This window comes from Aulonocara stuartgranti (genome assembly GCF_965226115.1).
Source record: "Aulonocara stuartgranti genome assembly, chromosome: 22".
In the NCBI taxonomy this organism is placed as follows: Eukaryota; Metazoa; Chordata; class Actinopteri; order Cichliformes; family Cichlidae; genus Aulonocara; species Aulonocara stuartgranti.
The window spans coordinates 20,381,676-20,405,200 of record NC_138957.1 but is presented as its reverse complement, the minus strand read 5'-3'; the positions used below and the strand labels follow the sequence as shown (position 1 = coordinate 20,405,200).

The 23,525-nt window shown below is 42.6% G+C and overlaps 1 protein-coding gene across 2 annotated transcripts; it reads left to right on the top strand.

Moving 5' to 3' along the window:
- The first annotated feature begins 717 nt into the window (after positions 1 to 717).
- Positions 718 to 22,319, top strand: zbtb10 (zinc finger and BTB domain containing 10). 2 transcript variants are annotated; one of them, XM_082522077.1, is made up of 5 exons: positions 719 to 1,656; positions 9,379 to 10,408; positions 17,101 to 17,166; positions 19,631 to 19,806; positions 21,689 to 22,319. In XM_082522077.1, exons 1-5 carry the CDS (start codon positions 988 to 990, stop codon positions 21,968 to 21,970), a joined length of 2,223 nt encoding a protein of 740 aa, XP_082378203.1. In that variant the 5' UTR covers positions 719 to 987; the 3' UTR covers positions 21,971 to 22,319. The 2 variants fall into 2 exon arrangements, with proteins under 2 accessions (XP_082378204.1, XP_082378203.1); XM_082522078.1 differs by lacking the exon at positions 17,101 to 17,166 and having other exon boundaries at positions 718 to 1,656.
- Positions 22,320 to 23,525: the final 1,206 nt, after the last annotated feature.

The window sequence follows — 23,525 nt, the reverse complement described above, 5'->3', positions numbered from 1 at the left end:
GAGAATACAAGGCTGGAGTCTCCAGAGAATGACGCTTCGCGTCCAAACGCATTGCGTGACTTTATTTCAGACACGCGCGTTTCAAAATATATATACAAAATCTCAGTTAATGAATAACACCTTTGTTTTAGGGTTCAACATGCATCAGCAAACTCAACAAAGGAGGTCTGGAAAAAAACACACAAATGAAAATGTACTTCGAGCACATACAAAATATAAGGCATCATTCTTACACACACCACATAAAGCTCAGAGGGAATATTGTGGTGTTGAATGTCGAATCTTGACTTAATATTAGTGTAGTGTAAGCAATTTTGTTTGGAATAAATATCTCGGTTAACATGCTTTTATGTATATTTATTGGCCCCACTTCTTTATATTCAAATGCCAACCTTTATTTATTTATGTATAATACATATATTCACTATAATAAAAAGTAAATAAATGGATAATATAAAAAAGACACCCGACAAGTTTCCTACTGCAGACATTCGTGAATGTTGGGACACCCCGCCGTGAGGAATGTGATTTGACATTTGCGGTCTAATAAAACAAACAGATATCAGATGAAAAGCATGCGGAAAATGGGTGCTTTTTTTTAAAGCACAAAAGACCCCATGCTGATCTACACCCCCCCCCCCCCCCGTCATCTTCCTTTAAAAAGCCACCCCCCACCACCACTACCACCAACGCGTTCCCCCCCGCCCCCTCTGGTCGAGGTGCATTGTGGGGAGGAAAGTCGTTGCCATTCGACCTCTGCGGGGCCTGCGCGGACGCAGCGAGAACCCTGAAATTCATTATGCGTTTAAAACCTTTATTTATTTCCGCATAACCTACATACTCTCACCGGGAGGGCCGAGCGGAGCGCAGAAACGACGACGGTCCATCTCTTTCGGAAAACACATCGGTTATAAACACAGCATTTTAATCGGAGGAGGGGGAATACTGTTGAGAAAGTGAAGATTCTAACATATATTAAGAAAAAAAATGTCCGGTGAGAGAAACCGCAGGTCGCTGGCTTTCCGAGGAGGTGGATTAGCTGGGTTAACGGGTTCCAGCGGTATCGGTGGGGGGAACTGTAACAGCTGGGAGGCCCCGGCCTGTCAAGATCGACATTTTAACGGGAACAGGCCGGATCAAGAGGAGGACAGGGATCTGGGGGCGAAAGGACCATCGCAGAAGAGAGTGGAGGGCGCTGGATCTGTCAGCGATAGCACGGAACCCGAGGCGGAGGAAGAAGAGGACCCGGAAGGGGGCAGTCGGGCAGCTGCGGAGGGCGACGATCGTGTCGACTCGGTGGAAGCGGAGGACGGGTCCGGGGACGGGAAAAACTGGGTTGCGGGGAACGGTCACAGCAACAGCGCTGACGGCCAGGAGACTGCCAGGGGAGGCGAGACGGGATCCAGGAAATCTGGGGTAGAGATGAGACCGCAGACGCTGCTTCAGAAACACTCGCTTTTCCACGCTTCGTGGTTGCAAGAATTTCCATGGCTCAAATTTTGCCAGGAGACTGGACTCATGTCGTGCTCCTGGTGTCACAACATTGCCACTAAAAACAGCGACGAGCTCGTCAAAGGCAGTCGCAACTACAAGCGGGCCTTGCTGCTGAGACATCACCTGTCTTCTGAGCACGGGAGAAACGATCCCACCAAACAGGTAACGTTAGCCCAACTCCACGACGCTTTCGTTTAGTTAACTACGTAACGTGAAATACCTGTCACACCGTCGGTATACCTTAATGTCATTACCTGTTTCCCTTTTCTGTCACACATAATAGAAGTTACTTCAAATTGTAAAGCGCAGCCTGGCAGGAAAATGAGCTTTTACCTAAGCTTCACAATCCCTTCTCCCGGCTAAATAGTTAGCATCGGTGTGCGCTAACGACCACAGCTAATGTCTAGCCTAGCTTCACAAGCCGCCCGCGGCTTTACTGTTTAGCCGGAGGTAGGTGACCAGTGGCCGCATTGGAAAGCCCCTGTACCGAAGCTAAGGGGTGACAGAGTGGAAAAACAAAATCACTTCAAAATATATTGTACTATGCAAGTTACTGTTGTGTGCCCACTCACCGGGCAAGTTAAAGACCTGCTCCAGTTTGACACCTGCTAGCTAATATCGCTCCGGAGGCTGTTTGTTGTCAAGTGACTAATTGCATGTCACAATTAACTGCTAATCACCGATAACTGCCGAAAATGAAGGGATACATATCGGACAGTGAAGGTGTTGTGGAGCACTTTTAGATGTTCACTGTACATCGCAGCTAGTCCTTTCACCAGCAGTAGTCTTGATCGCTAGCTTGCTAGAGGTCGCACAATGGCAAGGGCTCGACCCTGGCAGCCTTCGGGGAACCGCACCCCTTACCCAACCCCCCGCCTCTCATGCAGCTCTGCTGCCTCTCTGTCCCGGGTGACCTCTGGCGCATTTCTTGCTCCTCCACCTCCGCCTCCCTTTAGGGAGCTAAATTAGAGGCATTGTGCGAGAATGACCCCCCAAAATCCATAGATGGTGTCACTTGCAGTGCTGGACAAGGAGGGGAGAGTAAATCAGGTTGCCCTGAGCGTGACATCTTGCTTGCCCAGAGGCAGCGTTTGAAAAGGTTTGAAAGAGTGAAAATAGATGTCAGTAATAGGATGACACAGCATCACCTGAGCCTGTCATCCATATTTCTGGATTATTGGGCTCTGGCTATAACTTTGGGGCATATCTTATGATTAAAGGCTTATCCTGTTTGCAGACGACTGAAACCACGGGTCATACTTACAGGAAATGACTCCACTTTATTTAATAGGCACTTAAAGAGTGTGTAGTTAGCTAAAGCTCGATGTAGGTATAATTGGGTATCAGTTTCTTGAATGCCTTTTTTTTTAAAATTCAAAACACTCACGTCTTATTGCATGTGAACTGCCTTTATTGATGTCCATGAGATGTTTTTATTGCTTCGTCATTTTTTATTACAGTTTAAGCAACACTTCTACAATACTCTTTTAGTGACCTCATAAAAACAGGGAGGGCAGATTTGTCTGTACAGTTCGGTGTCAAAGGACATTTTTCTTATTAGTCCTACAGTAGGGGGGGAGCTCAGTTCCTTTTTAAATTGCCACATCCTACCTCATATTCAGAGAATGGCTTGGGCTGTCACGAGAATTAAGAGCAGGGTGCTATTTGTCTGTGATTTGTGAGTGAAGAGGATTGTACTACTACATTTAGTTCCTTCCTTTGTACACGCAATCACTAATCAGAATGACTTAAAGTGATCCACTAACTTGTACACATCTCTAATTGGTAAGGAGAGCACTAGGAGTGGATTAGGGGCTTGGTGAGGCTTTTCCCTAGCAACAAGGACCCCAGACGCTGTCTTGAGAGGTTTTTCAGGCCATTTCCTCATAAATGGTTATAGCTGAGTAGATAAAGATTGAATTAAAGCTTAAAGCCTTCTTTCTTTTTTTTCTGAACTATTTATCTTTTGTTTTTATGCTTCCTCAACTTGGTCTGCCTTTTTAAAGTAAACAAAACAGCAAACACAGTACTGCTGAAATAATAGGCAGCAGTGTAAGCGAGACAGCATTATGAAGCAGTACATTAAAGGGGAACTACGGTGTTATGAGGCAACGTCTTGTTCTATTCACCCATTCCTGATGTTAGTCAGGCCTCTGCTGCATTTGTTAAACCTAATTCAATTATCTGTAGCACACCAGGGCAGCTGTGTTAAATGTGGGTATCCTTGGAGAAGGGGGCCGTTGTCCTTAATTCTCTAGATGCTGTCTTATGGTCAGATTGTTCCCCGTGCTCACTAGAGGGGGAAAAAAAGGGTAAACGGAGGCAAAAGGAGACAAGGTTTTCTGAGATTAGATATGAAGTCACATATGTACGACCATTTTAATTAAATTAAATTCTCAGAAAAGTTTTATTTTTTATGGTGAAAAATGGGCAGTCCATACACTTCTTTTAATACGTATTTAAAGGAGGGCGGCTGAGGGTGTGTTAAACCCACTCTAGATGTTACAGAGTGATAGAGAAAGTTCCTTGTCATGGTTGTGTGCAGAGACTATGTGGCTGGTATTCCTCTTAACATGATGACACAGAGAGATGTGTAATTGTCATTTGTCACACCAAGTTTTTGACAGCCATTCTCTCTTACCCCTCATTTACTTCCTTGTTTTCGTTGTTTGTTTTTTTTGTTGTTGTTGAGTATAAATGACAAATTTAATCCCCATCTCGCCTGTTCACCAGAGATCAGCGATATGTGCCCGAACCAGCTCAGGATACGGCTGTAGTCAGGTCAGATGATGTATGTTGACCCATTTGATTTGATGGCCAAACAAACACTACTGTGTTGGTCTAAATGAGGGTGTAAGATGATATCACTACACTTAATTCTCCAAAAGGGAAATTAAGATATGTTTAGGCTTCTTTTTTATATGTAATTTTCATCCTGTCATTTTAGTAGAGACAAACATAGGGCTGCATCATTAATCAAACTTTAATTTCAGTTATAATTTTGGCTTATAACGATTATTGAAATAAGATAAAGAGCGGAGATAAAATGATTATTTGACAGTGTCTCTCTTGTGCTTGTGTTTCAACCGCACACACTTTCTTTTAGTTTTGTTGCTCCCTAAAAGCCCACTTTCCCTTCCTGCAGGCCGGGACACGTTTAGTTCGGGTCGTATTTCTTTCTCTTTTCATTATTTGTTTAATTTCTGTTGAATTGCAACTAAAGCTGAAGGAAATGCTTTTTTCCCAAAGTCTCTGAGAAATGATGACATTAATATTGGCCTGAAAAATTCAGATTTTAATTCTTGTTGTAGCCCTAGACAAACACCATATTCATTGTGATTGAGTGTTCCCACAAGGGATAAGGGGTCCAGCCTATTGCCAGCCTGGTGCCTAGCAGATAGACCGGGGTGGATACGCGGGAGGGGGGTGTTTATTGGGGGACGCAGGTCAGGGGAATGGGTGGGGAGGAGCCGGAGGGAGAATTCTTCTCGTTGAGTCTGTCAGTGACACCCCCGGCTCTTTAGCATTGTTGGGAGGCAGGGACTCGCTTAGTGCAGCCCTCCCACACCTTGGGCCAAATGCACACTGCAGTATTGTTCTAGCATCTGGGGACAGACGGGTTGGGTGAGGAAAGGGGGGGCTGAGTGAAGGATACACTAGATGGAGGGAGTTAGTGAAAGACTGGTGGAGATGGCCTCGGGGTTGGGCTGGTCATGGGACTGGATAGATGGAGGGTGGTGGGGTATAAGTGAGGGGACGGAGGCAAACATGTGTGCATAAAAGGTAAACAAAAACTGGCTCCAGTGGGTTATTATGTTTCAAGGGGACCTTGTTGTATGACATGATCTGTTGGAGGTGTGTCTGAGTGTTTGCCATGGATCTGCTGGCCTTGGGGGCGTTGTGGTTTGTTTGGGTTTGTGGTTGAGTTTGTTGAAGTATTCTTTTCTACAAGCAGTCAGAGCATCAAGGCTCGGGTTTATGACCATCTTGGTTTGTTTAATCCACCTGTAAATCAGCAGTTATTGGCTTTTCACTGTAAGATTTTGAAGCATTCATGTTTGACCTAGATCAAAGCACCCTCTTGGATGCTGTGCTCTCTTTCTGCCTTTTATTCTTCCACCCCTGGCATCTCTGGCTCAAATAAAAACCCAGCCACGTCATGACTGGGGGAGGCTGATATTGTCCCCACATTCTCTTTTGGCTCAAGCTGGTTTTGCCTCCAGCATCTGCTGTGCAGGGTTGATCTGCTGGTTCTCTTAAGCTCCCATCTCACACATGGCACATCTGGAGAAAGAATGATGCTGCTCATGAAGCCAGTATGGAGCAACTTAGCCCGGATAAAAGCTGAGAGGAGTCAGGGTGTTTGGGAGCGGGATGGTTAGTTGCTGCAAATGATAAGCAGTCTGCAAGTTTGTGGGTGTTGGTTTATTTGTGGTATTTGAGATGTATTTGTTTTTATTTATTTATTTTCTGAGTCTGTTGAGCCCTGAAGTTGTCATTAAGGTTATTTTATTTCATGCTGTTAGGTGGAAAATTGAAAACTCTGGGCAAAAACAAACAAGCATGAGTGTTGACAACCTAAGTTGAAAGCATATCCGACTCCCCTTGTTGCGATCGCTCTCCTGCCTGTCACCACAACGCTATATTAACCCCCACCCCACCCATAGTACTCAACATGATAACCGTGCCCCTCCACAGGCTTTGATGTGTATATCATGGAATAATTTCTCTCCCTCTCTCCTCATCCTCTTAGCCTCACCCACATGCACCATGGCTCCTTTCTATGCTTGCAAGTGGGAGCTGCTGTGTAATAAGAGAGTGAGTGCCGAGCCTTTTCACAAAGGCCCACAGTGAGTGGACAATAAGCCTAGGGGAGAACACGAGCTATTGTGAAGGCTAAAATGGGGTGACCCAACTCCTTCTCTATCACGCTCGCTTTCTGTCCCCCTCTGCTCGACATTTTCTCCTCCGCCCTGTCTCTCACTGCTCTCTCAAGCTCAGCCTTTTATTCATTTTCTTGGAGTGTGTGTTATCAGCACATTCTCAGCTTCTTTTCATATATTTCTGTCAGTTCTGTTTCTACGTTTTTGCTTTTTTTTTCCCCACCAGGATGGTGCAGTGCAGCTTTCTTGTCTCCTAATGTGCTCTATCTGTGCATCCTCTATTTATTTATGTGGTCTGCAAAGTCAACCCCTCCTATCTCTCCCTCATTCTGCCTTTCGTTTTATTCCATCCCATCTCTCTCCCTCCAGCTGTGGCAGAGGATGATAAGCTCCCCTATACTGTGACCAGGCTGCCCTGGACAAGAGCTGCAGTGTGGAGCGAGTAGGGGTGGTGGGTGGGGGCTGGGTGGGGACCTCAGAGAAATGGATTTAATCTGAATTACTCGAGCTGAAACCCCAGCTGTACGTGTAGGCAGGGTTTGTGTGTGGATGTGCACGCGCGCCGGCGAGATGGTGATGGGTGGGGGCAAAAATGCAGGGCTTGAGCAATGTGAATTATTCTGGATTAGGACATCTGCTCTGCAATTCTAAAATGAGCCAGAGATATATGCCCTGCTTGTGTACATCATGTGGGAAAACTGACATACATGTTCTGGGTTTATGATTTTGTGTGTATACATACATACATACTTTTTTGGGGGGAGGGGGGCGCATTGTATTTTGTCTGTGAGTATATATGCATTTACTTCACCCCAGACTGTGTGTTATGTGATGTTTGCATTAAGCATATGCATGCACATCTCTATACACACCTCTTTCTCCTGCTCTGTGTTAGTCGGGCTCTTTGCCCTTCAACTCTTTCCAGGTGAGTGGGGTTTGATGCCTTTGCCTGTACCCCTCCCATGCTTGTTTTGGATACTTCTCAGGCCTCCTGGTCTATTTATGGCCTATTTCCTGTTCATCAAGTGACAGAATTTAGTTGTTTAGAAACAGAATATGTGCAAAACGTTGAATCCTGTGAATCTGTAGTAGAAACTAACTAAAGAATATAAATGGAAAGAAAACATGTTTTAATGAAGGGGGAGAAAAAAATAAAACAAACTCAAGACATTGAGACATTTCAAAAATGCTCCTAGCACAGTTATGGCTAGTTTCTTAATGGTGCCTCAAACTGTGTTATCAGGACATACAAATGGATAGAGGTCTTAATCCAGAATTATTCTTATCCATGCGAGTGTATATAGGGGTCACTGAAAGTCCATTTGTTTCATTCTGTGTAGTGTTAATGTTATGTGTTTGTTTTCTTCCCTTTTTGAAACCACGGTCTGTATCTAAAAGACTAATGTAGCAGCAGTGATCTCACCCATCGGTTTGTAGATTCTGCATTTTGAAGGCTCTACTTTTCTTTTTTCTTTTATAGCCATCGCCATCTTTTTTTCTTTCTGAGGCCGGGAGTGACCGTGTTTAGGTGAAAGGGTGGACTGATAAGTTATCAGCTAATGCTACAGTTAGCAAGCTGATTTCAAAGATTGTGTAGGTTCATTGCAGAGACACATCTCCTACAACAGAAGGGTAGAATCTTGCTTACCAAAACTGAGACACACTTGTTAAGTAAGTCATGTTAATTCTTGAAATGACTGCATTGAGAATCTCCAAAAGGAGAAAAGACTGAGGCTACGTCCAGTTTTCTCTCCGCTTTGACCTCCTGTCCACACTAAGATGGCGCTTTCCTCAAGGGAAAACACTCTCAAAAACGCATACATTTCAAAACGCAGCTGTCCCGTCGCAGTGTGGACACACGAAAACGCAGACTTTCTAAAACGATGACGCATTTTAGTCATGTGACGCAGTCACGTGACCAAATAAACAAAGATAGCAGAGTGCGTTATACAGCGGTTGTTTTGATTGCTCCAGATAGCTTTTCTTCAAGTTCTTTAATTCTCAATGGCTTTTGCGCATGACTGGAACGTAAGCGTTTTGGGCCGTTTCAATGTGGACGCACAACTCTGTGAAAATGACTGAAAACGCTGGTGTGGACGCGGAGCCTTTTCAGATGAAAACACAGTTTTCAAATCTATCAGGGCTAGCTAGTGGGGACGTACCCTAAGGAGGGGAACTTCAGGAGGTGTATTGTTAACACCTGGGAGTCATGGTGACTATAACCATGGTTTTAAGCCTTATCAATATGAAATTATTCAAGTTATTAAAAAGAAAATTCATTCCATACATGTCAACATTTTAATACAGGCATTTAACGTGTGTCTCTCTCACTGAGCCAGTCTTTAGTGGCCATTCAAGGAACTGTATTCTCTATTTGCACTTTCATTCAGTCCTTGAGTTTTCCGCTTACTTGGAACACAACATCTGGCAGGAGTTGAATCAGTCAGATATTTGACTTGATCTGTGCCTGATTGGTCACTAATGCTTACCTCAGAAACGTGTTAAGTTTTTGTAACGCTTGCTTTAGCTGAACAAACATGCCATCGTGCTCAAATATGGCGTCATGTTCAGGTTTTTGCAGGCATTCTATTGGTACATAGAATAAGATGTGTTACTTTTGTTTGTGATGGTTGAATACAGTCATTTCTCGTGTTTATTAATATGTGGTTGTGTTTTATGTTTACATTTGCAGCTGTGGAATTTGGTTTAGAAAACACATTGACATTAGTGTGTTACCTAGCCTTAAAGTACTGGACCTTGCCTTCCGTCATTCCCACCTCCCCGTTAACAGCAGCCTGTCAAACCAGTTTCACCCCCAGGACAGGTGCAACAGTGTCGTTGGGAACCCAGTGGGTGTATTTGTTTTTTGTAAAGACAGGACTTACAGGAAGGGAAAACATTTGTGTACGATTGCATTTATGCTTGCGCTTGCAAATTACTTGTGTGGGCACACACAGTTTTTTAAAATATTTTTTTTTTCTTCTTCCTTCTTGCTTAAAAGGAGACACTGAGGCCCTCGGACAACACCAGCCCCTCCACTAACTGCACAGAGGAAGACTACCGCAACAAGACCAACGAGAACTCCTACTGTTACCAGCTTCTACAAGAGCTGGACAAGCAACGCAAAAGTGGCATCCTCTGTGACGTCAACATTGTCGTCTCGGGCCAGGTGTTCCGCGCGCACAAAAATATCCTGGTCGCAGGCAGCCGCTACTTCAAAACCCTCTACTGTCTGACCAAGAGCGAGACCCAGGACCAGACCACGGTCACACACCTAGATGTTGCTGCTGTGCAGGGCTTCTCGGTCATCCTCGACTTTCTCTACTCTGGGAATCTGCTGCTCACAAGCCAAAATGCCATTGAGGTGATGTCAGTTGCTAGTTACCTCCAGATGACAGAGGTTGTACATTCTTGTAGGGCTTTTATAAAGGATGCTCTGAACATCAGCATCAAGCAAGAAGCTCCCGATTCCGTGGTGGTGGACTACAACAAGAGGCAGATGGTGGCCAAAGAGGGGCAAAGGGGGCTAGACCGTAAGCCAAGTAACTTCTGGGCGACAAGCATCCTGTCAAAGCTATCAATCAAGGCCAGCAGCAATCAAGGGAAGGAGGCAATGGAAGAAGATGACGAAAATGGCCGCGTGAAAGAGGAGACGAGTGATATAGAGGTGACAGTGGTCGGGGGTGAGGGCTGTGCCCTGGTAACCCCCGGAGCCTCTGGTAGCTGGACCCACCACGACAACTCATCTGATTCAGCAGAGACCAATGAAATGCGGGCGACGAGTGGCCAGACGCGGGTCTTCGTCTGGAACGAGCCAGCCACAGGCGGCACGGCCGCATCACCCGCAGCAATAAAGCGAGAGGCACCAGATGCTGCAGCTGGAAGTGGACGGAGGAAAAAACAAGCTACAACACGGCGGTTTGTCTACAATTTCCCACCAGAGCCTGAAGAGGGATTTGATGAGGGGATGCTCATCCAGCCTTCAGCCTCCTACCCCAGAGAGGACTTCTCCTCGCTCTCCGAAAATGCTGGTAAGACACACATTTAACACGCCTTTTCAACTTTACAACAGTCTTGCTATGAGATGTGAGAATATGTGGATTGTCCTTTATAGCTAATGCTAAGTAGTAATTAGCATAAGAAATTTTGTTTCTTGTGTAAGTGTTTATATTCTTCCTTTACCCCTCCCCCCATCATGCCTGACAAACTCCTTCTGTCAGAAACTCCTACAACACACAGTGGAGCCTCAGACCGAGCTCTTGTCCTCCGCTGTAAAGCATCTCTGCACTCTTGGTAGTCACATGACACATTAAAACCTTGTATTTAAAGTGAATAATGTAAACGAACCCTTTTTTTGTCCAAATGCAGAATAACGCACTGTGCTTTAGAAGTAATTCCAACCTTGAAAGGAGTCTGTAGCTGCACATTTGTCGGCCAAAAAGGTTTTAAAAAATATAGTGAAGATTACTGAGTAGAGCCCTGAAACATGAGTGGTTCAAAAGCAACATTCAGTTGGCTTTATCATCAAGTAACAAACTTTTCCTACTTGCTAACCCAATAAAAGCACAGATTGAACCCAAAGCAGTCCAATCTGTGCTTTTCAAGCATCTAACCTGCCATGAATGGTCAATAATTAAGCCAATCCTGGACTCGGGCTTCACCAAATACTCCAGACCGTTGGGCTCATAAAAGTTAAGAGATGAGAGATCTAGATATGTTAATGTTGCCAGGTCTGTCCTTCTAACGCTGAGGTCGTTTTTGTTTCTGTAAGAGACTTTCATGTATTCCATTTCTTGAAATCTCTTCTGTTCAACACTGGTTACATTTGTACTCTGTCTGTTCCTTCATCCACCCTATCCAGTCCGCATACGTTGTAGCACTCTTAGTAATCTCTTCTTAGATCCAGCCTTCTCCATCTCTTGTTGCCATTAAGCATGGCTCTCCATCTAACCATAATGATATCACATATTAAGTGGAGTGGTATGGATAGGGGGAAGAGGATGTGAAGACTGTGTGTAGAAGAAGTAGAGAATTACATTTTATGTACGTGTGGTGTGAGAGAGACAGAAGCCCTCCCTGATGCGGGATAATGAAGAAAGCAGGGGAAGTATTTCTTCCCGCAGACCTCCCTAAATGCACTTGAATGCTCTTTGTGCCTCCAAGGCCTCTTTTAAAATGTACGTGTAGCGATGCTGGGTGTTGGCCTAGAGAGAGTTCACTTAAAGCTGTTAGTTTTTAACATGTGTGCTCCATGTCTCTGTTCAGTATATACAGCTTTTTTCCAAATAAAGAGATGTTTATGGCTTTGTGTAAGATATCAATCACATGAAAAAGGTTTTAAGGCAGCTGTTTACCCCTAAATTATATTTTCTGTCCAACAGTACATTTACCTCAACTACCAGATTTTTAGTCGAGCAGTATGTGCTGCGTTTTCAATGTAAATAATGATCGGCTCACCAAAATATAACCACCTCCTCATCCAGACGCTTAAACCCTTTAACTACTACAGTCAAGAACCTTGAACGTCTGTAACTAATGGCCGGCCTTTTGTGAAATATCTGCGAGTGGTGGTGTCTAGAGAATTTAAGGCTAAAATGTGCAGCACATTATGCTGCTGCTGTTTGATGTTGGAGAGGAGGGCGCTTCACCTCTTTTTAGGTCATAAGAAATGTAGCCCCGCTTGTGCGCTAAACATGTGATACAACGTTCATTTAAGGTTAAATTGTACCGTTTGTGGTATTTCTCTGGTTCTGGTGTATTCTAAGCGGGGGTTTTTTGTTTTGTGTGTGTATTAGTGTTAGTTCCCATTTTGGAGTAGTGCTACAGAGTGCAGACTAAGTTAAGTTGCTGAGGGTTTTTTCTTCTTCTGAAGATTAGAGCTGAGGTTGAAACTACAAAAGTTTTGGCAAAGAATCCTGATCTCATCAGCTGTTTTGAACAAGTCTAAATATGTCATCTCAACGTCCACCTTTGTGGTGTTCGTGTCACATACAAATGACGTCACAGGATGTTCAGCCGCATTGCTATAACGACCCCACGCAAGGTGGTACTTAATTGCGGTGAAAAATGAGTCGTACTGCCTCGAGTCCCGTCAAGCTGATCTGAGTAGGTACCAGTGTTGGGACTAACACGTTATTAAGTAACGCGTTACAGTAACTACGTTATTATTGTGGTAACGAGCACGGTAACTAGTAGAGGTGGGACTCACCATACATCCCACGATACGATATTATTGCAATTTTTTAAAATATTTTGCGATATTCAGATTCTGTACATAAAGGTAAACTTTATCAATATTCATTTTATTTAATATCAAAGTCTCGCACTCAGTCTTTCTCTCATTTCAGTCAGTTTTATTGTTGAAAAACTGAACGGTTTGTATTACAGTCTAGTCCAACTTAACTGAATGCAACCATCTGGTACAATTATAGCTATTCTGAACTAAGCAATTTATGAAAACTATGCAGCCCCTTCAGTAACTGAAGAATTTGAAAGTAAATTAAAACAAAATATAATTTTACATAAAATAAAAAAGTTTTAAACTTAATTTAAGACATGTTTTATTTTAATTAAGTTAAAATAAGTAAACTGTCATGTTTATTGCTGCCAAAAAAAAGTTAAACACATTTGGACAGTGAAGGAATGTCAGGATTCTTGCTCAGAAAAAGGATCAACATGCTCTGAAGTCAGAGCACAAAAACCTTTTTTTTGTAACAAAATATCAATTTCTGCTGTCCCTGTATTGATACATTATTAGCAAACAAAATATCACGATACTACACAGTATCGATTTTTTCCCCCCACCCCTAGTAACTAGTTATTATGCCAAAATCAGGAACGCGTTAATCGTTACTGGGATTTAGATAGGGTCGTTATTCGTTACTTCGTGTGGTGGCTATCGTGGAGCTTCCACAGATTCAGTAGCATTAGCAAGTGGTGGAGGCCAGCAGGTGGATGAGGGAAAGGGCGAGGCGGACCGAGGCGGCCGCTGGTGTCAGGTGAACTGAACTTCAGGTAAGAAGTTATGACCTGCAGTCTATCCGGGTCAGATATAAACCAAGTTTAGGTGGAGTTTATTTTCGTTATGCTGACTTTTTCGTACAGTGTACTAGCTAGCATGACGGAGTTTCTATACAGCTGGGTAGGTGCTATGATGTTTCTGATGTTGAACTTTATTTTATTCATAAGGTTAATTATTAGAGTTGCCAACCATCCCGTTTAAAAAAAAAAAACGGAATCGTCTCATATTCAGAGAAAATATTACGCGTTTCGTATTGAGGTGAAAAGGAATGCAGTTTGTCCGGTACTTCAGCTACAATGAAAAAGACACAAAGCGGTCTCTTCTTCTCTCATTCTCTCTCCCTCACTCTCCTGTTGCTACTTCAATCATGAAACTGATCAATGATCAGCTGATCGGCTTTTCTCTCTCGTTTGTTTATCACTTTGTGCCAGAAAGAGGAAATGTTGCGCTAAACAACAGCAGCACGTTTAAGCTTGATCAGCTGTTGTTAGAATTTATTTAATATTACTTTCTAGTATCAGCTGATGTTTGCTGGAACCACAGCCATAAACACTGCTGATCATGATGTCGGTTTGGATATGTGGTGAGAGGGAAGCATGAAGATGAAACCAGGAGATGTCCTTACTGAATCATCAGAGCTGAACAGGTGATGGAGAAACAGGTTTGCCTTTTAGGTGACATGGATGAGTTGAAGGGAAGTTATGAACTGTTTCTGAGAGACAAATAACACCAGGATCCTTTTTTTTTTTTTTTTTTTTCTTTTTTCCTTTAACGTAGCTGACAGCTGGTAACTGTGCAGGGGCGGGTCTAGCAAAGTTTTGCCAGGGAGCCAGGTAGGGCATTAACAGGGAAAGGGGGGCACAAAGAAATACTTTTCTTTCTTATTCTCATTTAAAATATCTAGCTCTTAAAAAAAAATTATCTGAATCTTACAACAAACGATTGATAGATTGACGCATATATACCATCAAAACGGTGTACATCACTGTCACAATAGCATTTGTTTTCATTCAAAGGCTTTATGATTTTTCCTATAATGGCGGGCCGGTCTCTAGTCAAAACGCCTGGACCGATTTTATTTTTTTTAATTTTTTAATTTTTTTAAAATTTATTTATTTATTTTTTTTGTCCCAGGCAGCTCATCTGCAGTCTGGTGTTGCCTACATCTTCCTATTCGGAAGGCAGAATTTCCGAGTTCTGAGTACAATCGAAAGCACCACAACTGCAGTTTTCGTGTTGGATGTACAAAGCACACATGACGCTGTGACGTAGGCTAGAATCATGGCAGCAGTCAATGACGGTCCAGGCGTGGGATTTCTCTCGTGGAAATATGCACATTATTTTTTCCTTTCTATTGGTAGGTGGCGCAGTGCACTTGTGGCAAGTAAGCAAGCTAGAAGACTGGCAAAGTTATGGAAGCAACACATTAACAAGAGAATTCTGAGTAAAACCAAAGTTACTTTCCCTAGTAACTAGTTACTTTGAAAGTAATGAGTAACTTGAAGTAAATGAGTTACTTTTGATAGAAGTAACTAGTAATGTAACTAAGTTACTCATTTAAAGTAACTTACCCAACACTGGTAGGTACTAATGGTAAAACGACTGTAGACTGACCTCTGGGAGCCATAAAGACAAGTGTGTTAGACATTATTTGACAGAAACCTCCATATCCCTGTTATTTCTGACTGTTTAATGGTACCTTGTACTACTGAGTAATCTTTAAAAGTGGTTAATAAATGGTACAAAGCTGGTGAGTTTTCCTCTGTCTCTGGGGAGGTGACGATGCTAAAAAAAAACAACAACCCTGAGTGTACTTCTCCACTCTGCAGAAGATCACTAACCTTTGTCCTCATTCTATATAAGTAGATTTGGCTTCCTCAAGTTTTTGTGTTTTTTTTCCCCCCCCCTCATTTTATTATAAATGTATTACTAAAAAAAAATTCATCAGATCTCTGGAGCCAGCATTTTGCAAATTGTGGTTCTAGTGAGTTATTTTAGACACAGGCAGCAGCCACAATGGTAGATATTCTGCATTGGTTTAGATACACTGTTGTCTGATTGAAAGATCCGTACCATTACAATTTTTCACCTCGATTGTCCAGCGCCATTTATGGACAAAAAGTTTCTTGTCAGAGCGGTCGGTTGGTGACGGCATTTCCCACAGTCTAGCCTTGATTAGCCATGTACTGAATACAGTGCTCAATTGTTGTAATTCAGTCTTGATTTGTGTGTCACATGATCTTCTAAATCTACATATACTTGGATAGAAAATACTAGAATGATCCATTTCCGTCATTAGTACAAGTACATACCACAAAAACTCTTCTGCTGGCTTAAACTACACAGCTCTCTCGCACTAGCTGCCTTGCATATTTCTCTTTGAGTGAATAGTCATCGAGCAATACTAGCTGTCCCAGTTTCCCACAGTGATGTCACGCTCTTGGCTTTCATTTTGCTTCATTTTGATCTGTGTAGTCGCGCTCCAAGGATGGAAACATTTTAGCACAAATGGAGGCCTTTGTTTGTTACAGTTTTTGAAAGGGATAATAAAAACTGTAACTTTTTATCAGTCTTCTTCTTGTTGTGCTTTAGATTATTCGTTGTTGCAAACAACTGTCAATTATTTCCCTGTTTTTCATAATTAGTCTGGCCTTTAAATTGGGCTGACTAGTGAAATATGTCAGTTTTTTAGCGTTAAAGGTAACGTCCCAAACTATTCAAATATTTAATTATGAGCTGTGAAAGCTCAGAAAAGCAGCAATTAATTCTTGGCAGTGGTTCAGTTGTAAAGACGGCTGATGTTGAAGGAAGGTTGGTGTTGAATAGGATAAGAGCAATTGAAAGTGAAGAGTGTTTCAAGGTTATGTTACTCTGCTGGTGCTGCCTGTTCTTCCTACACCAAGCCCACAGCCATTACTCATGGCCAGTAAATTCTTTGGCCAAACAAGACTGTTGGATTGTTTAAAGGGTGGGTGCTGCAAAGGCACAAAGAGCAGGTGAAATGTATTTGCATGCACACTGGTCTCTGTTGTAGCACACCCATACACACCCACACATAGAAACAACCCACCACTGCTCACCCTACCCCCAATCCCTGCGAGGTGCAAAGCCGCAAGGGGCAGTCCCTTCTCTCCCTAATCCACTCTAATGCACTGGGGCTGTCCTCACTATTCCAAATATTGACCCAGGGAGAATGGAGACACTCTCTCTCTCTCTCTCTCTCTCTCTCTCACTCACTCACTCACTCACTCACTCACTCACTCACTCACTCACTCACTCACGCACACACACAAAGGGGTGTGTCTTTAATGGGCTCTAAGCGTTGATGCTTTACGAACCGGACGTGCACGTACACACACACACACAGGTGCTCACACTAGTGCTTACAAAAGCTGAGTGTAAGATGAGCCGTGTGAGGGCTCGACTCTGTCATCCTCCAGTTAACCCCCTTCCTGCTGGAGCCTCCTTAACTTGTTGCGCTGGTTGGTGGAAAACACACTGCTTTACATACAGTAGGGGCCTGTGTCTTTGTGTTTGCCTATGTTGTTCACTGAAACTTCCATTGTTTCATGTGGGGGTGGTTAGTTGTGTACACAAGACATTGTGAGGTGTGCGTCGCCCCCACTCCCCACCCCACCCTCCAGCTCTCAACCACCTCTCATCTGTCTTTTTCCCTTCTCTTGTCCCTTCCCCCTTTCCCAGAGCTGGCCAATCAGATCCAGTATAGCATCATGCAAGACTTACAACAAGGGGAGTCCTGGGAGAATGGTAAGATGCCACACTCTAGACTACTGCTAAATTACCAGCTTAGGCAAATTTAGTGACTCTTGTGCAATGCCCATTATTTCAAATGAGTGTGGGAAGTCTATTTAACATGTTTTCTTTTAACAAGTGAGAAGACAAACAACCGGGTTCATTTAGGAACTCCTGTTCAACTGGTTTTAGAAGGTGCAGCTGACCTGTGATCTCTGTGAGGTGCTTTTCCACCAAAAGTTCCTGGAATTTCAAATCAGCTGATGTCCAGGCACTTTCCAAGGGGTAAAAGTTCCTCTACCGAATCGGGACTTGAGTTTCCACAGTATGTGGAAAGCCTGGGGCAAGTTTAAGCAAATTAGACTGACATATGGAAAACAAGACTGTCTCATGTAGCTTCTTTCTCTGTAAAAATGAGCAACAACGTTTGGTGTTTAATTTGGTCCTTTGGGTTAATATCTATAAAGCTGCTAAATTAAAGCTATAACCAAAGCTTTTTTTTTTTTTTTTTAAACGGTATATGTATAACAATGACACAGAGAGCACAATTTTTTTTTCTATTTTTTTTTATTATTTAAAAAAAAAAAAAGGTAGTGTTCAACAAGGCGTGAGATGGGAAGACAAATTTAGACAAGGTTATGTGTTACTTTCAGTCTATTTATAAAGGATATGAAAATGGCCAGTGCTCCGACTCAACAGTACTGAACAGTCAACGGTACAACAAGCTGTAATTGATTTCAGTATATTCTTGAGAACCAGAGTAGTCGACAGAACGGTTAACACATGCAAAATAACTTGACATCGTCACATACATGTAGGAGGGGAGAGTACTGCTTACAGTCATAAGTGACAGGGTGTGTAGTGTGTGTGTATATATAGTTCATACAGCGGGTGTGAAATGGTAGGTCAGTGGGTATACACTACTTTTTTGCATTTTCCTAAATGTTCCCTTTAAACTGGAAAAGATTGTCAAGCCATTTTGAAGCCGTCATTTCATCCCTTCAACTTCGTCTGACTCTAAACTGAGTTTAGATCAGAGTCCAGATTCCATATAGGAGCTGTGTGTTATTGACTTGAATCCACAGCACACTCTAAATTAGATTCTTTCCCATTGCTCCCAAAGTTGAGACGGATCTTCTGTTTTGATTTTGCTTTGATTGTTTGTTTGTTTTTAAATAGATGATTAATGATTTAGAGGCAGGTTAGTCAGGTGGCATCAGCTGAAAAGGTGTGATAGGGATTGTTTTTTTTGTTTTTTTTAATGTAACCTTACTGAATGTGACCTTTCACTTAAAAGAAAAAAAATCACTGCATTTAAAATGCATTTATTTAAATGTACACTTTTAGGGCAGTTTGTGAATTTACACAAAATCTGTGCAGCTTAAATTCACAGCGTGTTGCACTTCCCCGAGGTGCTTCTGTGCTGTGTTTAACACACGCAGGCCGAGTGAATACACAGGTGACCTGCTTCTCATCAACCATCGTCCCCTCCTCCCCTTAGCAACCTGCCTTGACGACGACTCTGTTGTGCGCTCCTTGGCTCAAACAAAAGGATCAGCCCTATTACCCCACTCTCAGTGGAGACAGCCCGTTTGGAGCCTTTTCAAAATCAATACATCGTCTATTTATTTGCAAACCCAGCTGTCCTCGCTGGCTTGTAAACATACCCACAGGGTTAATGAAGAAAATGAGGGTGCAAGGACATCTGCATTATTATTGATTTACACACTGAAATAAAAATAATAAGGAAATAAATAAACATGCTGATACATAGACTTTGTCCTTGAGTGATAAAATAGCCAGGCTTTATTTATTTAGCTTGCTAATCGTGTGTTCTGTATCATTAGGCAGATCAGTGTCTATGGATTATTCAGATTGCCTTAATGCTCCTAACGAGCGTTATTAGCGTGTAGCTATCCTTACCATACCGTTATTCAGTTTATTATTTAATAAAGAGACTCATTAATTTAGTAGCCCGCTAACACTTGCCTCCTCGTTTCAATTGCAGTGCTCTGGTAATTGTATAAACCCCACCACCCACTCCCCCGACTGAACTACATGAGCCAAGCAGTAGATCCATAGATCCATGGTGCTGCTTTACATTCATGCCTAACGTAGATCTTTGTATCATCGCCATAGCGTGACCTCTGTCGTAAAGTTAACCTGCAGACCAGTCAGCAGCTACAGAGAGGGATTGCGAATCTGTCACATTTAGCAGTGTGCGTAGCTTTGCCTAAATTATGTCTGCATTACAGTTTGTGGTTTGTAATGCATTTTAACTCAGTGATTTGATAAACAGGATGTTGGTTGCTGGCACACCCCTCTGTCATCATTCGGTGGAAATGCAGCTTTTACGATAATTGTCTTGCTCCATCTCACCATTATTGGTTTAAAGCAACTTTCTTTTCCTTGAGCAAAATGTTGTCTCCTGCTGACCTTCCTGTGCATCTGCATGTTTTCTGTTTTTCTCTCTACGCAGGCGAGTCCTCACACCTAGCCCTCAATAAGCTCAAGTGCCCCCACTGTAACTACATCGCCAAGCACCGTCGCACGCTCAAGAGGCATCTGATCATCCACTCAGGTGTGCGCTCTTTCAGCTGCGACATCTGCGGCAAGCTGTTCACCCGCCGTGAGCATGTAAAGAGACATTCCCTGGTGAGTTTGCATATGCACTGGATCCTCTCGCGCTACCACGTGACATGCGCCCTCCAATTTCTGGCAAACACCACAGCGTTTTGGCCGCCCCCTCACATCAGTGCACCTCCACCTTGTGTTTTGTGTCTGGTAGCTTTTGCTCAAAGGGAGTGAGTGCAGAAGTAGAACATTTTGGCTGCATATCTTACTTTGTAATGGTGGGAGGACTGTAGGGTCAAACACAAAGTGATTCGAAACAAATGGAATTGTGGGATCGTCCCTCATTTCCTGCATCTAAAGATAAGGAGGCCAAGTTAATCATTGTCCTGGCATCGTCCCGTTAAAGATGGAGCATAATTACTTTACTCCTTAGTCAGTTGAGAAAGATTATCCCAGTTCCATGTAGTGAAAAAAGAAGGGGAAATGTTTCTGTGTTCCACTAGTGGTAAAAGCAGTTATTCTGGTGAGCCACTCCTAGTAGCTGGAAAATAAATGCCCAAACCCCACACCCCGGTTTTATCAATCATTAACAACAAAAAAAAGGATTCAAGTTCAATACTGGTAAAATAAAGGCTAGTATGGCACAATCAGCAAACGTGTTGGTCTGTTTTTCCTTCATCAGGGTACTGTTTGAGAATCACTGGCTGAGACGAAGACTTTGACATTGAAGGGTGTACTTCTGTTTGCTTTCTTGCTTCAAGTCCGATGGGAATATTGATTCTGCTAACATCCAATTAATCACAGTAGATTTTGAGCTACTGCTTACCTCTGCTTAGCGTAGCATAGAAACTGGAAACGTATAAATGTCTAACCTAGATTAGTCTGAAGCCTCCCATCAGCTCCGAGATTACCAGAATATTACTTTCTTTAACGTGGATGGTTCAGCTCCATATTTTATTCATAGCTTCCAATAGAAGAGCTTTGCATGACTCATAATTCAGAAATAATCAGTCTTTTTAACTTGGCCTGGGTGCAGATCCTCAGCTGTTTTAGCTTTTCTCCATTCAAAGTTCCCATTATCCTCATTGTTGTGTCGTCACGTCCAGCAAAAGTGATTGAACATTAGTGGCCGAAACTCAGTTTAGAGGCACCAGGCGTGCACATCTCACCTCATTTTCACAACCTCAGTGTTTTTGATGTGGCCGGTGCTGACCAGACACAAGTTTACAATTGTGTCAGTTTTTACTACCATTTTAATGATCCTCAGTACAGAAGCTCAGAGTAGCAGGTTACACAGAGGGAGATGTTGCAGTAAAGTCTTTGCTTCCAGTTTTGACACTTTTTTTTCCCCCTCCTCTACAAGCGCTGATGTGGAGGATTTTGTAAACAGCGCAGAGCTGTAGTGGCGTCACTGAACAACATGACCAATGTGGCAAGTGTAATGAGCCACTAAGGCACCAGTCCCAAAGGCCTAAAGATGGGTCAGTGCCCTCCTGGCCGAGAAAAATGTTTCCCCAACCAGTTGGCAAGTGGTTGCTTGAGATGTATGCCACTGCACCGAAAACCTCCTTGCGCTAGCTTTAGTCCAGCTAGCAGCAAGCTGGCAGATTCCTGCAGTTGCCTAGTCTCCATCAAAGACACTGAGTCATGAAAAGTGCAGCTCAAACCAGAAACGGAGACCATTCACCTTCAAAGTAAAAGTTTTGAAACTTTTGTGGTAAGCCACAACTTTTACTTCGAAGGCGAATGTTGCACTTGTGACCTATGGGAAACCTTGGTTATCTCCTAGCAACAACGGTGATCTCAAGGAGAACATTAACTTTGCTCATGTTTAATATACTTGTATTGTGACTAAAACTAAAGAAAAGTAGCATAAGTCCACATTAGATTTACCAGTGAACGCATCGTTTACACAACAACTAACTGGAATTACTCAATGTCATCGACCCTGTCTACCTTCTAGGTTCACAAGAAGGACAAAAAATACAAGTGCATGGTATGCAAGAAGATCTTCATGCTCGCAGCAAGCGTGGGTATCCGCCACGGCTCGCGGCGCTACGGCGTGTGTGCAGACTGCGCCGACTCGCACCAGGCCACTCAGGAGGGCCTGGAGGGCATCGAGTTTCCTCGGGACGAAGACTTTGACGGGGAGGAAGGGGAAGAAGTGGAGGGCGAGGAACCTGCTGAGAACGACCAATCAAATTGGGGCGAGGGCAACGCTGGTGCTGCCCCGGAAGAGGACTAAAAAAAAAATAAATACATTTTTAACAAGCTTGAGAAACAAAAATGAATAACAGTTGATGTTTAATATATATGTATACAGAAATCTAGCTGGTAAACAATCAACTCCAAAGTGCTATCAAACCTTGAGGTTACTTAATTGTGCGAGTATATGACAAAGAGTTTGATTTTTTTTTTTTTTTTTTTAAAGAAAAGCTTTGCGGGAACTCCAAGATGTACAGATTTTATTATTGCTCAAATGTGTCCAACTCTGGGCCCAGCGCCCACAAGAGAACGATTTAATGACGAATAACGTGATGAATCAGGTCTTTGGTGATGTATTTTATTTCCTGTTTTGTTTTTTGTTTTCGGGACGGGCGGGCGGGAGTCTGGTAGGGTGAAGTCGTTTTTGAGTTGAGTTAGGCCAATCATCTAAACAAAGAAATGTTAATTATTTAATTTATGAAGAGAGGTCTTTATGGTCTTATCAGATTCTATAATTTGTTTTGTTCTATTGTTTCTTTCCTTGTCTGCGAGCAGAGCCGTAGTAAGCCGTCGCTCTCTGCTGCGTCTGAGTGTGCGTTGTAGAAGTACACAGAAGAAGAGCATTACTGTCCACAGGAAGATTTTACCTTGCTCTGTAGATTTTTTTTTTTCTTTTCTTATATGCGCTAAATATTATTCTTTTCTGTGTTTTATGTTTGTTTGTTTTTTTCCTTCCCTGCACAAAATCTTGGAACCAAAAAATCTGTTTTGCGACTCTAATGTATTACAGCCATATTTATGATTAATTTAAGAGGGCTGTGATATTGTGCCAAACAGACCGCACACCAAGATTAAGCAGGAAACAAAAACTACTGAATTTAAACAAGAAAAGAGAAAAAAAAAAAGATGAGAGTGAGAGAAAGACGATGTTAGGTTTGTTGTTAAGCGGGCAGGGTGGGGGAAGATGATTTAAAAAAACAAAAACAAATAAAAAGAAAGTACAAGGGGAAATGTTATTGCTAGCTTTACACAAATCACGGCGTCACAGTAACACTTTATTATTATTATTATAATACAAAAGCATTTGAATTTCACTTAAAGCTTGAATTTTGCCAAATGACGAAACGTTTGGTGCTGTAATGCTTGTTGCAGAATACTGGACCTACAGGCTATATATGATGTTTATAATCATAAAGCTTAAACTGACTCAGTTATGCATATGTAATCAGCTTAAACTATAGAAACACTGTTGTGCTACAGCGACTATCAGGTATGCTTTGCCATTGTTTTTAAGCTTATTTTTTAAAAAAAAAAAATTTATTTAATGCACACACGCGCACACACATCCACACATACATGTACAACATTTTTGTAGAACTACCGGCAGTACTTGCAATTGACATTTTGAGGACCTAAGTGGACATCCATACCCGTTTGTTTATATTTGGTACTGAGGTATAAAGTAAATACAGTATATCTATATATTTTGAATCACTTGAACGTTGGTTGTGAGGGTGGGGGGGTCAGGGAGGCGTGTAGAAATCATCATGTGTGATGTTTTTAAGTGTAAAAGAACTCCATTTTTTTCATATGAT